This window comes from Falco naumanni, chromosome Z (genome assembly GCF_017639655.2).
Source record: "Falco naumanni isolate bFalNau1 chromosome Z, bFalNau1.pat, whole genome shotgun sequence".
Lineage (NCBI taxonomy): Eukaryota > Metazoa > Chordata > Aves > Falconiformes > Falconidae > Falco > Falco naumanni.
In genome coordinates this window covers 64,545,188-64,558,162 of record NC_054080.1, presented here as the reverse complement: position 1 = coordinate 64,558,162, position 12,975 = coordinate 64,545,188, and the positions used below count along the sequence as shown (strand labels likewise).

Here is a 12,975-nt window from a genome sequence, read left to right as displayed (position 1 = left end):
TTAGAAAAAATTATTTGGCACTGTTGGGATTGTACATTATACTTCTGCTTCTGTTTTCTTTCAGATACTTCAGTTGAGAAGTTGCAAAATGCGTGTTCTGACATAGAGACTGTACATTCTTGCATGGAGAATAGGGCTTAGCAAATAAGTATTTTGCTCCTGAAGCCACAGAAAGCTGCAGAATATGATTTACAGTTCTGGGAAATGCTACTAGAAAGCACAGGGATAAGCAGTGCTCTGAGCAAAATATTTGCCACCATTGCTGTCTGGGATTGCAAGCAGGATTGATAATTTGGGACAGATTAAAATGACTTGGCTTGCACTAAATAGTTTTTGCATCATAAATTATGCATGATTCCGGGGAGAATTATGACTGAGTGTGAAAGAAAGGGCAGTAAAATCTGACAATATAAAGAGCTGAGCTACAGAGGTCTAAATAAAAGGGAGTGGTCAGAGAAGTCACTATATATATATATATATATATATATATATATATAAAAAAATTGAGAGCTTGAAGAAACCATCATCTTTTAGAGTTTTTCCCTCTTGTTCACTTTAACTTTCTCCTCGAGTTTGAAACATGGGTGCTTGTCAGCCTCCACAGAAGAGGATCAAAGCAACAGTTTGCCTATGCTGCAGATCCCAAGGCTGTAGGGGAGGGAGGTGGTGCTGCTCTGGTGCTCCTCTCCGTGTGGGAGGGAGCGCATGGAGCATTGGCTCAGTCTCCTAATTCATTGTCAGCACAGCTGAACGGGGGTGGAGGGAGAAGTAACATGTACCAGGAAAAAGGCTGGTACAGATTACATCATATGTAGAGTAAGGGGAAAGCAAGGACCAAACTGGGACTGAGTCACAGCTACAGTTCCTTGTTTGCTCTGTGGGCATCAAGGCAGTGCATTGCCCTTTATTCAGGGCAGAGTGCAGTGGTGCCAGGCTAGTTTGTGATTTTGCTGCTTCTACAGAGTTTCGTCTGTGACCTTGAATGTATATGTAGTTCTGTATAAAAATCTTTGCAGTCTTATAAAAATAATTCAGGCACAAACTCTTACTGACTTAATGGGTTGACGAGTTGCCTTACGTTCTAGTGTCTCTGCCTTTTCTCTTCCTTTTGCCAGTCATTACATGTTCTTGCCAAATACCTTTGCTACACTGTGCTGCCATAAAGACTATGTCCTGCCAGAGATCCTGTAGCTCAGAAGTAGAAATTTAGTAATTTAGTAGTAGTTAGCATTGCTTCTTTGTAAATTGATTTAAACAAAAATTCCTGTGAGTTAGAATTAGTATTAACTGATTTAGCTTGGTAGTAAATGTGGTATTAGCACTACATTTAAAACTAAATATCGGGCTGTTGTCAAAGCATATATTTGTACATATATTTGTAATCAATACATTGGTTTAGCACACATTAATTGTGGAGGGCTTTAAAGCTTAACTGCGCCTCTTTACAGGAACGCAAAACGCACAAACTGCCTTCATCTAAAGATATTTAGTATGCATGTTCTTCACAAAATTAGCAGTCAGTTGGCTTAGTGCTTGATTTAAATAATTATTTTGGCAAAGCCAGATATGCCTTTCTTACTCAAGCTGCTCATCTGTTTTTGCCATGCACTGACACAGCCCTTCATTTAGTATGTTATTCCCAACCTGGCACTGAGGAGCTCGTGCTGAGCTGCTAAGTTGACAAGGCCTGCCCTGGATCAGAACATTCAGTGCTTTCCAGTGATGAGGTCCTCTCTCTGCCTCCTGCTCTTGAAATATGATGTAATATCAGACTATTTCGTCTTGCCTATTTAACTTGTCAAACTAGAACATAGAGTTTAGTTAACCAGTTTGGTGATATTATAAAAACAGGTGAATTAACTTCTAGCACACTGCTGGATTTCTAGTTAATTTGTCAGTGAAAAAAAATTATGATGTGATAAATTGTCTTGTAACATGCATCTTTTTTAATACTGTTCCAAAACAGATTTTTTTCCTGTTCCATTTGTCATTTTTTATATTTTTGCTAACTGTTCAAGTTCATTAATGATTAAACATAAAACATTCAATCTAGACACCAAAATGCGAGCAAGTATTCTATGAATATGTAGTGTCTGTACAGTTCAAACGACCGTTAATCTGTTAGATGTTTCTCAGTTCTGACATCAAATAATGGTTAGTTAACCCTTCTCAGATGAAGAGAAATCAGGCGTATTTCAATGTATGTTATTAAGATAACTTATTATAACATTGTATGTAATTAGATAACTTAGGAAGTTGGAATGGTTTCTAAGACAGCATAAAGAAGCTATTTTTAATTTAATCAAAATACAAATGTATCTGAAATGAAATGTGACATCTTGCTCAAAATTAATAATAAATAAAACTTTTGAAAGTCATCTGGAAGGAACAAAACCAAACCAAGTACCACTGTTAAAATAACCTTTAAACGTTCCCTCTTGGGCATCATTACATTGGTCCTGTGTGTCTAACCTAACAACCTCCATCCTTAGAGCTACTTGTTCACAAGTTTGGGTTGTCCTTTGCCTTTGGGATTGAAAACGCTCCATGAGAATCGAGTGGTGTGATAACTGATGACCGACTGGAGGGCTGAGAGGGAAACAGTAAGGAAGTAGGAGGAAGGAGAGGAGAAATTCCTCAGATTGTGGGGTTCAGGAGGTGCTGCAGGTGCCTGTGGAGAAGACTAGCAAGAAGTGTTCAATAAAGGCTAGCCACTATTGAGCAAGACCCCAGCTGAAGAAATAAACGAGTCTTAGAGAAATCTTTTATATTTATGACATTTTCCTGCTAGGAGGAACAAATTTTATTTATTTTGTAAAGCTGCTAGTTTGTTCAGAAAAAGTAAAGCAGTGACTTTTTTTAAAGTGAGATCCTTTAAAAGTGCAAGAATGCTTTTTCAAGATCAGCATGGTTATTTTACTAGATCACAACTATATGTTGGCCAGTGGAAGCTGGTGAAAAGAGCCTTACTTGAGTCTGAAAAGCAGATGACAGTTATACATTAACATTTTAAATGGACTTGGAGCATTTGGAATTTAGTTACAGCTGCTAGTATCTGACTAAGATAACTTTGTTAAAGTGATCACTGAAAGAGATTTGATGGTAGCAAGTAGCTGTTCATAAGTGAATTACATTCGTATTTTAATAAATCATTTCAGGCTGTTTGAGCAGACACTATGATGCAGTCTTCAGATAGCACAAAGGTATATGACCTTATTTCTTAGTAGTGGGGTAATACAAGCACTGTAGGACTAATCCCCTTGAAATCAATAAGGTCATGGTAGATTTATACAGGCATGTGGTAAACAAGGATGGAATTGAGAGATGTTATAATGAGGTTTTGCTATACTGACTTGAAAATTTGACCTTGCTATGCTTAGCAGTATTTTTATTTGAGTATAGAATTTTTTCCTTCGCTTCAGCCTGCGAAGTCGCGTGTGTCCTGCTTGTGTATTTTCATGCTATATATGCATGAGAAGTGTTTTGCCTCTGCTCTGTGCATCTGTGAATTTAAGTATAGAGGCAACTAAGGACTAAGAAAAAGGTGTTAGTTTTTATGGTATCTCTAAGATAAGGTTGTCTTTAAATACTGCCTTTTAAAATTTTCTTAAATCTTCATGTACTTGCTATGTCAACTCTTGGCAGTATCACATGTATTTTAATGCCATTTCTAAAATTATGGCTTGGTCTTCTGCTCAAAGAGAAGTGTACTGGTGTAGTTTCTCCTTAGCTCTTCCATATACTTGTGATCTGGAGAAAGTGTTCAGCCTTTTTTCCTCCTGTATCCCAGTCTAAATGTGGATATTATCAGCTTCCTCATTACATTGTGTTGGTTGCAAGTAATTTGTATTCATGTCCAAAGTGTTATAATAATTTGTATCGCCTTTCTGCTTTTGTTTCTGATACTTTCCACTATCTGCCCTGACAAACGCATAGAGAGGTCATGTTAGCAAAATTTGCAGATCATCCATCATAGGAAACACATGCTAACAGATAAAAACCAAATTTCAGTGTTTTTCAGGGGGGTTTGTTTTTACTTTGGGGGTTCTTTGTAGTTTTACTCTAAACAAGATGGCATGGTCTACTAACAGCTGTTTTTCTATTTTACCTGTGGACAAGCCAGTAATTGCACTTGCTTCAGCTAATAGCTTCAGCATTTATCAGCGGAAGCAGCCAAATCCCAGTTCAGGTCATTTTTATTAGTGAATTTCTAGGTTAACCTGTATCCAGCCATGTTTCAGTACCGAGCTTCACAAAGCTAAATCAACAAGCTGTACGAGCCTTTTCTGAATGAACGTCCTGGGTGGATATTTTGGCTGTACAGTAGGAGTAGGATCATTCATCGTACAGTTGCTTCAGTTTATCAGAGGTGGGGGTAAACCTCTAAAAGCAGATCACTTTTATTTTTTCACCTGTACAGAGGCAGTAGATAAGACTTTACACCTGTTACAAATGCAGTGCATTTATTTTGGGTAATACACCTGGTGGATACCTAGAGTTAACATACAGCTCACCAAAGCAGTGTTATGAATAGTCCAGTTCACATCACAATGTCCAGTTCACCTTTGCTGGTGAATCATCTCATCAGTCATCAGCTGAGACTGTATTGGCCTCCCTTGTTTCTCAGACCAGGCTGGTCCTTGGCCTTACTGAGTGTCTTCCAAGTCTCTAGGTCAGGGTTTCCCTTAGGGATTGTTATGCCTCCCCCTGCCCTGTTGTTTTTTCTTCTGAGTTGCTAGTACCGTCTCAGTGGTTTCAGTTCTCTCCTAGGGTGTGGGGGTTTTTGTTATTATTTTGTTTATTTATTAATCTTGCATGGCTTCGGCTGATATACTGGCAGAGTCGAAGTTGCAGAACTGTTTCTTCAAAAACTGCACCCTGGGGCACAGATACCTAACGTCACAGGCATAGTGAGTTCAAGGAAGAGATGGGAGTGATAAATAGCTGTATAGAATTAGGTCCTACTTAGAAAACAACGTAAAAGGTAGGCTTGTTCTTAACACATTTTCACATTCATTGATGATTGCATTTAATTTTTTTTCCTTCTTGATCCAACAGAATAGTAAAACTGGTACACCACAATGCAGTTTTGCTTCAACATGACCAGAACACTAAGAACATTCTGAACTAGGGCTGAAATTGTGGTTGTAGAAAAACAATTAATTTTGCCACTTTTTTTTTACCTATGTGCCTGAAAATTCAGATTATAAAATTAAGAAAAACAATGACTGTTTACTGTGTTTGTTGTGGCTTAATCCCAGCCAGCGACTCAGTACCACACAGCTGCTTGCTAACCAACACCCTCCCTGCAGTGGGATGGGGAAGAGAGTTAGAAAAGAGGTAAAGTGCATGGGTTGAGATAAGAACAGTTTAATAATTGAAATAAAATAAAGTAATAATTGTAATGGAAAGGGAGATAACAAAAAGAGAGAAATAAAACTCTAAGGGGGGAAAACCCCAAACAAAAACAAAAAAAGGAAGAAGGAAAAAAACCACAAAACAAATTATGCATAATACAATTGTGCTACTACCTGCTGACTGATGCCCAGTCAGGCCCTAAGCAGCGACTCTGCCCTGCCAGCCAGCTGCCGCCAGTTTATATACTGAACCTGATGTCATACGGTATGGAATATCCCTTTGGCTGGTTCAGGTCAGCTGTCCTGGCTCTGCTGCCTCCCAGCTTCTTGTGCCCCTCCAGCCCTCTCACTGGCAGGGCGTGAGAAGCTGAAAAGTCCTCGACTTAGTATAAATGTTACCTAGCAACATCTAAAAATATCAGTTTATCAACACTATTCTCTTCCCAAATCCAAAACACAGCACTGCACCAGCTATTAAGAAGAAAATTATCTCTGTCCTAGCTGAAACCAGGACAGTGCTTTATTCCAGCATTGTGTATTGCATTTACTATTGATTTATCTGATTATCTTTCTACTGTATTTTTAGGAGATTCTTAAGAATGAAAGTTATAGAGAAGAAATGAAACAGAAAATCAAAGATGTGTCCGAAAAGGATAAGCTGCTTCAGGCCAAGGAATACAAGGAAGGACTTGTTGCTGAACCAGCTCATACTCAGGTTAAAGGCCACGCATCTGCCCCTTACTACGGAAAGAAGGAGCCTTCGCAAGATCCAATGAGCACTGCAAATACCTTTCAGCCAGGCTCCTGGATGCCACCAGGCAGTGGCAGTAGTCATAATAAATAAACAGTTGTAATGTACAGATATTAGTAATGGTAAATATTTTGACAGACAACATGAACAGCTATTATGTATAAGTGAGTGTTCAATAAAGTAATACTAAAGCAGTTTAATTTCTTTTTACAGAACTGTTGAAATAGACTTAATCATGACAAACTACTGTAAAATGTTTGAATTTAGTGAAAAACAGGGTATGTTATTAAGCAAGTTTATTTTTGACAGTTGCTATTCATCAGTTACTCTTGAAATCACAGGTAGAAGGTTTTCTAGGTAACTTTTTTTAAGCAGCTCTCAACAATTTTTCCTTGAAGATTAATTTATATTTAGAATTGGTTTTGATGTAATAAATTCTAGTTGATCAGTACACTTAAATTTTCCCAAAACTAGGCATCAGTGTAAGATACTTTAGAATGCTTAATTCCCTTGGAACTGCCAGTGTGCTTTCCTCTGGCAAGTGGATGGAAAACTATTTTGTTGACAGGAATGACTATGACACTACACTGAGTATGCAATGTATTGATCTGAGAGACATTCTTGTAACATAGATTGAAGAAAACAATCAACACATCTGAATAATGTTTGATTTGCAGCCATCAGTAAGCACAGGACCAAATTAGGCTGAGTTAAATCACATGTAACTACTACAACAGCACTTGCTAAAGCTATTGGAAAATAACAGAGTCTGGGACATGACACTGTCATTAATATTAAAAATATTAAAAGTTATTAAATTATTAAAATATTTCAATTACTTACTGAAATAGTAAAAAAAAACTATTTCTGGTGCATGGTGGAACTTCCCTAAATAATTAGATCTGTTGGGCCATAGTTTAGATACATAAGCTTGTGCAGATTACTTGCTTTGAGATGATATTTGAGAATCACAGGGTGGTCAGGGTTAGAAGGGACCCCTGGAGATAGTGCAACCCCCTGCTACAGCAGGTTCACCTGCAGCAGGTTGCACAGCATTGCGTCTAGGCAAGTATTGAATGTCACCGGAGAAGGAGACTCCACAGTCTCTCTGGGCAGCGTGTTCCAGTGCTCGGTCACCCTCAAGGTAAGGACGTTCTGCCTCATATTCTGGTGGAACTTCCTGTGTTGCAGTTTGTGCCCGTTGCCCCTTGTCCTGTCACTGGGCACCACTGAAAAGAGTCTGGCCCCAGCCTCTTCACACTTGACTTCAGATATTTGTGGACATTGATAAGATCTCCTCTCAGTCTTCTCCAGGCTAAGCAGGCCCAGGTCCCTCAGCCTTTCCTCAGAAGGGAGATGCTCCAGCCCCACCACCATCTCTGCAGCCCTCCCTGGACCCTCTCCAGTAGTTCCCTGTCCCTCTTGAACTGGGGAGCCCAGAACTGGACACAGCACTCCAGATGTGGCCTCACCAGGGCAGAGCAGAGGGGAGGATCACCTCCCTCGACCTGCTGGCCACGTTCCCCTAATGCCCCCCAGGATCCTACTAGCCGCCTTGGCCACCAGGGCACACTGCTGGCTCATGGGCACCTTGCTGTGCTCCAGCACTCCCAGGCCCTTCTCCGCAGAGCTGCCTTCCAGCAGGTCAGCCCCAGCCTGTGCTGCTGCGTGGGGTTGTCCCTCCCCAGGTGCAGGACCCTACACTTGCCTCTGCTGAACTTCATCAGGTTCCTCCCCACCCAACTCTCCAGCCTGTCCAGGTCTCGCTGAATGGCAGCGCAGCCTGCTGGGGTATCAGCCCCTGCTCCCAGCTCTGTATCATCAGCAAACCTGCCCAGGGGACACTCAGTCCCTTCATCCAGGTCACTGATGAGTAACTTGACCAGGACTGGACCCAGTACTGACCCCTGGGGAACACTGTGAGCTACAGGCCTCCAGCCAGACTCTGCACCACTGGTCACAACCCTCTGAGCTCTGCCGTTTGGCCAGTTCTCCATCCACCTCACTGTCCACCCATCCAACCCACACACTGCCTGAGCTTACCTATGAGTATGTTATGGGAGACAGTGCCAAAAGCCTTACTGAGGTCAAAGCAGACAACATCCACCGCTCTCCTCTCATCTAGCCAGCCAGTCAATCCACCATAGAAAGCTATTATGTTGGTCAGTCATGATTTCCCCTTGGTGACCCCCTCTTGACTAGTGATAACCTTCTTTTCCTCCACAGGCTTTGAGATGACCTCCAGGCTGAGCTGTTCCATCACCTTTCCAGGGATGGAGGTGAGGCTGACTGGCCTGTAGCTTCCTGGGTCCCCCATCCTGCCCTTCTGGAAGACTGGAGTGACACTGGCTTTCCACCAGTCCTCCAGCACCTCTCCTGTCCTCCATGACCTTGCGAAGACGGAGAGTGGCTTAGCAGCAACATCTGCCAGCTCCCTCAGCACTGAGAAGCGGGTCCCATCACGGCCCATGGGTGTTGGTGTCAAGCTTCCAAGGGAAGGTCTTCCTTTCTCCAGACTTTCTCTCTTGCCTACAAGGCCTGGGATACCCAAGAGCCAGCCTTGGCAGTGAAAACTGGAGCAAAGGCAGCATTCAGTCACTCCACCTTCTGTGTCCTTCATCACAAGGGCTCCCACCTCGTTCAGCAGCAGGCACACGTTTTCCCCAGTCATCCTTTTCCTGCTGAGACACTTGGAAGAAGCCCTTCTTGTTGTCCTTCACCTCTCTCACCAGATTTAATTCCAAACAGACCTTAGCCTTCTACATGTTCTGACAACATTTCTATATTCCTCCCAAGTGCCATCCCTTTTTCCATATCCCACAAACTCCCTTCTGTTTTGAGCTTTGCCAGAAGCTCCTGGCTTATCCATGGAGGCCTCCTGCCCCCTCTGCTTGATTTCTTGCTCACAGGGATGCCCCGACCTTGAGTTTGGAGGAAGCGATGCTTGAATTTTAGCCAGCTCTATCGGATCCCCACACCTTCTACAGCCCTAACCCATGCGATTGATTCCTCCAAGCAGGTCCTTGAAGAGGCTAAAGTTAGCTCTCCTGAAGTCCAGGACTGCAATCCTACTTGCTGCCCTGCTTCCTCCATGCAGGATCCTCAACTCCACCATCCCGTGGTCACTGCAGCCAAGGCTGCCCCCAACCCTCACATCCCCAACTAGTCCTTCTTGGTTTGTTAGTACATCAGGAACTTCACGTCAAAATAAAGACCACAAATTTTCTTGAAAAAAGTATCAAATTTATTTATGCAGTGCATGCCTCACCAGTTCTCCACCATGTGTTTTAAGATATGCAGGTATCAAAGACAGAACACATACACATTTGACAACACTTGATAGAAAACATGGAGACTTAATGCCATGTATTTATAAAATGCAAAAATGTCATATTCTAGTAATGCTTGCTTTGACCAACAAAGTTGAAAGAGGAATCAACAATAATTCACATTTACTTTTATTTCAGTTAAGAATACCCACTCCTAATCCCCCTTGGTGCCAGCCAGCTCCACAGATCTCATTTGAATGGTATTACTTTTAAGGTTTTATTTTTAAACATGATGAAGAGTTGCCAGAAAGCACAACTCTGTGCTGCTCTTTAGAAATACACGCACGAAGTCTAAAACCTTAAGAGCCACAAGTTCTGTAGAACTAGAGTATTAATAAAAATTAGGCTTTGAAAAATTAATCACTTTTGTTAGAAAAACATGAATTGGAATTAAGGTTAAATAATTTTGGCATTTTTACAACGCAAACCCAACTTGGACTTATTTCCAGCATGCCAGCATTTTGCAACCTGGAAGGCAGCAGAGTTTCAAGGGCCATAAGAACAAAGATCCCACCTATTTTCAGAAGGTCCTACATCAAAGATAGCCAGAAGGCTAGCAAGTATGAATAACTACTGTCACCAGCATGCACGTCCTCATCCTGTACTTCCCCACAGCCACTTGCTGTAGGTCACTAGGACACAGAACACTAGGCCACCTGGGACTTTTGGTCTCACCCCATTTATGGCTAATTTTGAGGCATAAAAAGTTTCCGAAGGCAGGGACCATTCAGTTACAAGTCATCGTTAGGGAAAACAACATAACAGTGTATTTTGTAGAACATGAGTGGCTTAAGACAAATGATGGTAATGAGAACAGACAAGCAGTCTCCTAGAGTGGGCTGAATTTGAAGACTCTTCAGAGCTGGTGGTTCAGAAAGCAGGAAAAACTCAAGTACATTCTTTTTGCAGACAGGCCCCACTGTCAGAGACGTTACAGCAGCCCCTGTGGGCACACAGCTGAATGAACCTCATACGCAGTGTCCTTAGAGGAGATCAGTAAGGTTTGCAACCTCTCTGAAGGTAGCTTATCTCTGCAGCTCTCCTGAAGATGTACCAAGGCTTCCCTTTCTGCAATTCCAGTTTATCATTCACATCTTCCCCATAATTTGACAATTTTAAGACAACTGTTAAGTCATAACTCAGCTAAGGAAAAAAATTATCTACCTCAGAGCCACCCAACAGATTATTTTTTTAATTTAACATGCAAATTTAGCAAAGCAACCTGCACCAGAACACAAGTAGTAAATTAAATGACTGTAACAAGTGTCACTTGGGAAAACTTTTAACACAAATCATCTAGGCAGAAAAAATACATCAAAGGGATAAAATTTCATACTTCAAGAAATAAAATGATCAAGTAGCAAAGGACAGCTGCAACACAAAATGAACAAGTTTTCCATTGAAAAAGTGGATTCTTTGCCAAAGGAAAGCCTTTTTTTGCCCATTTAATCCTTCTTTGTTCGCTTCGCTTTTGCAATATTCTCTTGGCGTTTCTGTTTCTTCTTTTGCTCTCGCTCCCTGGCCTCAATCATTTTTGCAAGCTTCCACGAAAGTGCTGCACTAATTATGAACAATGGTGTAAGTCCCAAGATCACTGTAGTAAGAAAGCCGTATGGGTCCTTTGCAGCCCACTCCACAATGTATTCAGCCCAAGCCTTAATATCAAACATTTTTTCTGGTTTTCTATTGGGAAAATACTAAAGAATAATAAAAAAAAAATAGAAATCCAAGAATTCAGTAAAATAAAGCACACATACACAGCAATTACCATTTTAATATAAAGCATCATCTTTCATTATTAAAGAGGAAGCCCATTTTGGCTAAAGTTAAAAGTAGTGTGCAGTGTGTGAAAGCATACTACAGAGCGTTGACCTTACCTTAAAGTGTTGTTTACAAAATAACTGGGCATTTCATCCAACAGCACTTCAGATACTTACCAAGAAAAAAACGGTACGGGGGTGGGGGGAGGGAATAAATGAAAAAAGTGAAGGCTGTGCTGCTGTAAAAGAGATGAAAAGAGCACCCAGCTGCTTTGCCTCTGCACCGACTCAGCCAGGGAGGCCGGAGGACCGGAGAAGCGCCCCACACGGCCGAGCCCCCACCCACCGGCCGGGCCCCGGCCAGACTGACTCCTATGCGCTCGCCCCGCCGCCGGGGCCACGCCCCGCCGCCGGGGCCACGCCCCGCCGCCGGGGCCACGCCCCGCCGCCGGGGCCACGCCCCGCCAGCGCAACTGTCGCACTGGAACCGCCCCCTAACGGCCGGCCGCGCGCCTCGCCCCGCCCCGCCCCCTCCCCCCAGCCGCGCCGCGGGACCCCCTGCCCCGCCCTCACCTGAGGCGGAGGGGCCCAGCGCCACCGCGGGCATCCTCCGGGGCTGCCGGACGGCGGAGGGGAGGCGCCGAGGTCCCTGCGGAGAGAAGACACAGGCCGTGAGGGGAAGGCGCACCCGTTGCGGCCCGTCCACGGCAGCGCCCGCCTCCGCCCGGCACAGGTTAGCGCTGCTCGGGCGCGGGCGGGGGTCGGCGGCGGGGAGGCGTCACCGGGGCGGCGTCGCCGGGGCGCGGCGGGAAGCGCAGCGCCGGTCCCGTCCCCCACGGCTGCCCTCCCGCCGCCCCCCGCCGCTGCCCCGCGGTACCGCTGCCCTGGAGGGCGCCGGCCTGGCGAGCGGAAACAGGAAGGAGGCGCCCGCTCCGCCCATGCCGGCCGGGCGCCGAGGAGACAGAGCGTGGCCGGCTAGAGCGGCCCCGCCGCGCCACGGCCCCGCCTCCTGTGCGCCCGGGCGTCACCGCGGGGCGGGGCATCGCCGCGTACAAACACCCCGCCCGGGAGTGGGTCCCGCCCCGCGAGCCACGCGTCGCTGCGGGGGCGGGGCGGGGCAGAGCGGCCCGCACGCGGCTCCGGGGACTGGCGCGGCGGGCGGCGCGTGCCCAGGGCGGGCCGGCGGGGGGAGGGTGCCGCGCGGCCTCGTCGCCGCGCTGTGAGGCGGCCGTGCCACCCCGGTGCCCCGCACGGCTGGCGGCAGCGCCGGCCACCTGCCCGCGGCGTGTCCTGCGGGCAGCGCTGTCCCACGCGGCCGCCGCTGGCGGCGGCGGGAGCTGTGGGCGGTGCGCTGCGCCCGGCGGGCGGGGCGTGGCCGGGACCCCCGGCGGGTCGCGGTGCGGCACCAGCGGCTGCGGGAGCCTGGTACAGGCTGTGCGTGCGCACCGAGCCTTCCCGCCCCCGCGCCGCACGTGTGCGAGCGCCCCGACGTACGTGCAGACAGTAGGTGCCGACGGGAGTGAAGCTGGGTCGGGGCTGGGGCACCAGGACGCCGCGCAGTCCGGGAATCCCACACCCTGTAGTGCAACAGCAGGTGCTGTCGGGGCATTCTGCTTCACGCGGCTCTTCTTCGTATGAACACTTACGTTAATAAAAGGGGAGCGTGCCGGCCAATACGAAACACATTTTGTCAATGAGTCATTGATGAGATCTGACGCACCTGAATTGCTTTAGGCTGAGTACAAGGAAAGCAACTTTGTGCTGTGTGCAGATTTTCA

At 45.4% G+C, this 12,975-nt stretch overlaps 2 protein-coding genes across 3 annotated transcripts in view; one reads left to right on the top strand and one right to left on the bottom strand.

Moving 5' to 3' along the window:
* NDUFAF2 (NADH:ubiquinone oxidoreductase complex assembly factor 2) overlaps positions 1-6,302 on the top strand; it is a 69,016-nt gene extending 62,714 nt beyond the window's left edge. Inside the window, exon 4 of the mRNA XM_040580256.1 lies at positions 5,944-6,302. Within this exon, the coding sequence (XP_040436190.1) occupies positions 5,944-6,201 (258 nt within the window). The 3' untranslated portion in view covers positions 6,202-6,302. The remainder of the gene's footprint in view (positions 1-5,943) is intronic.
* A 3,032-nt stretch (positions 6,303-9,334) lies between these two features.
* SMIM15 (small integral membrane protein 15) lies at positions 9,335-12,199 on the bottom strand. Of its 2 annotated transcripts, XM_040580551.1 has the most exons (3): positions 12,075-12,199; positions 11,771-11,846; positions 9,335-11,134 (listed from the first exon to the last, which is right to left on the bottom strand). In XM_040580551.1, exon 3 carries the CDS (start codon positions 11,105-11,107, stop codon positions 10,883-10,885), a length of 225 nt encoding a protein of 74 aa, XP_040436485.1. In that variant the 5' UTR covers positions 11,108-11,134; positions 11,771-11,846; positions 12,075-12,199; the 3' UTR covers positions 9,335-10,882. The 2 variants fall into 2 exon arrangements, with proteins under 2 accessions (XP_040436485.1, XP_040436486.1); XM_040580552.1 differs by lacking the exon at positions 12,075-12,199 and having other exon boundaries at positions 11,771-12,055.
* Positions 12,200-12,975: the final 776 nt, after the last annotated feature.

Bases quoted from the DNA above. Each gene is read 5' to 3' on its own strand.
- SMIM15 (XM_040580551.1), bottom strand. From the start codon at position 11,107: ATGTTTGATATTAAGGCTTGGGCTGAATACATTGTGGAGTGGGCTGCA.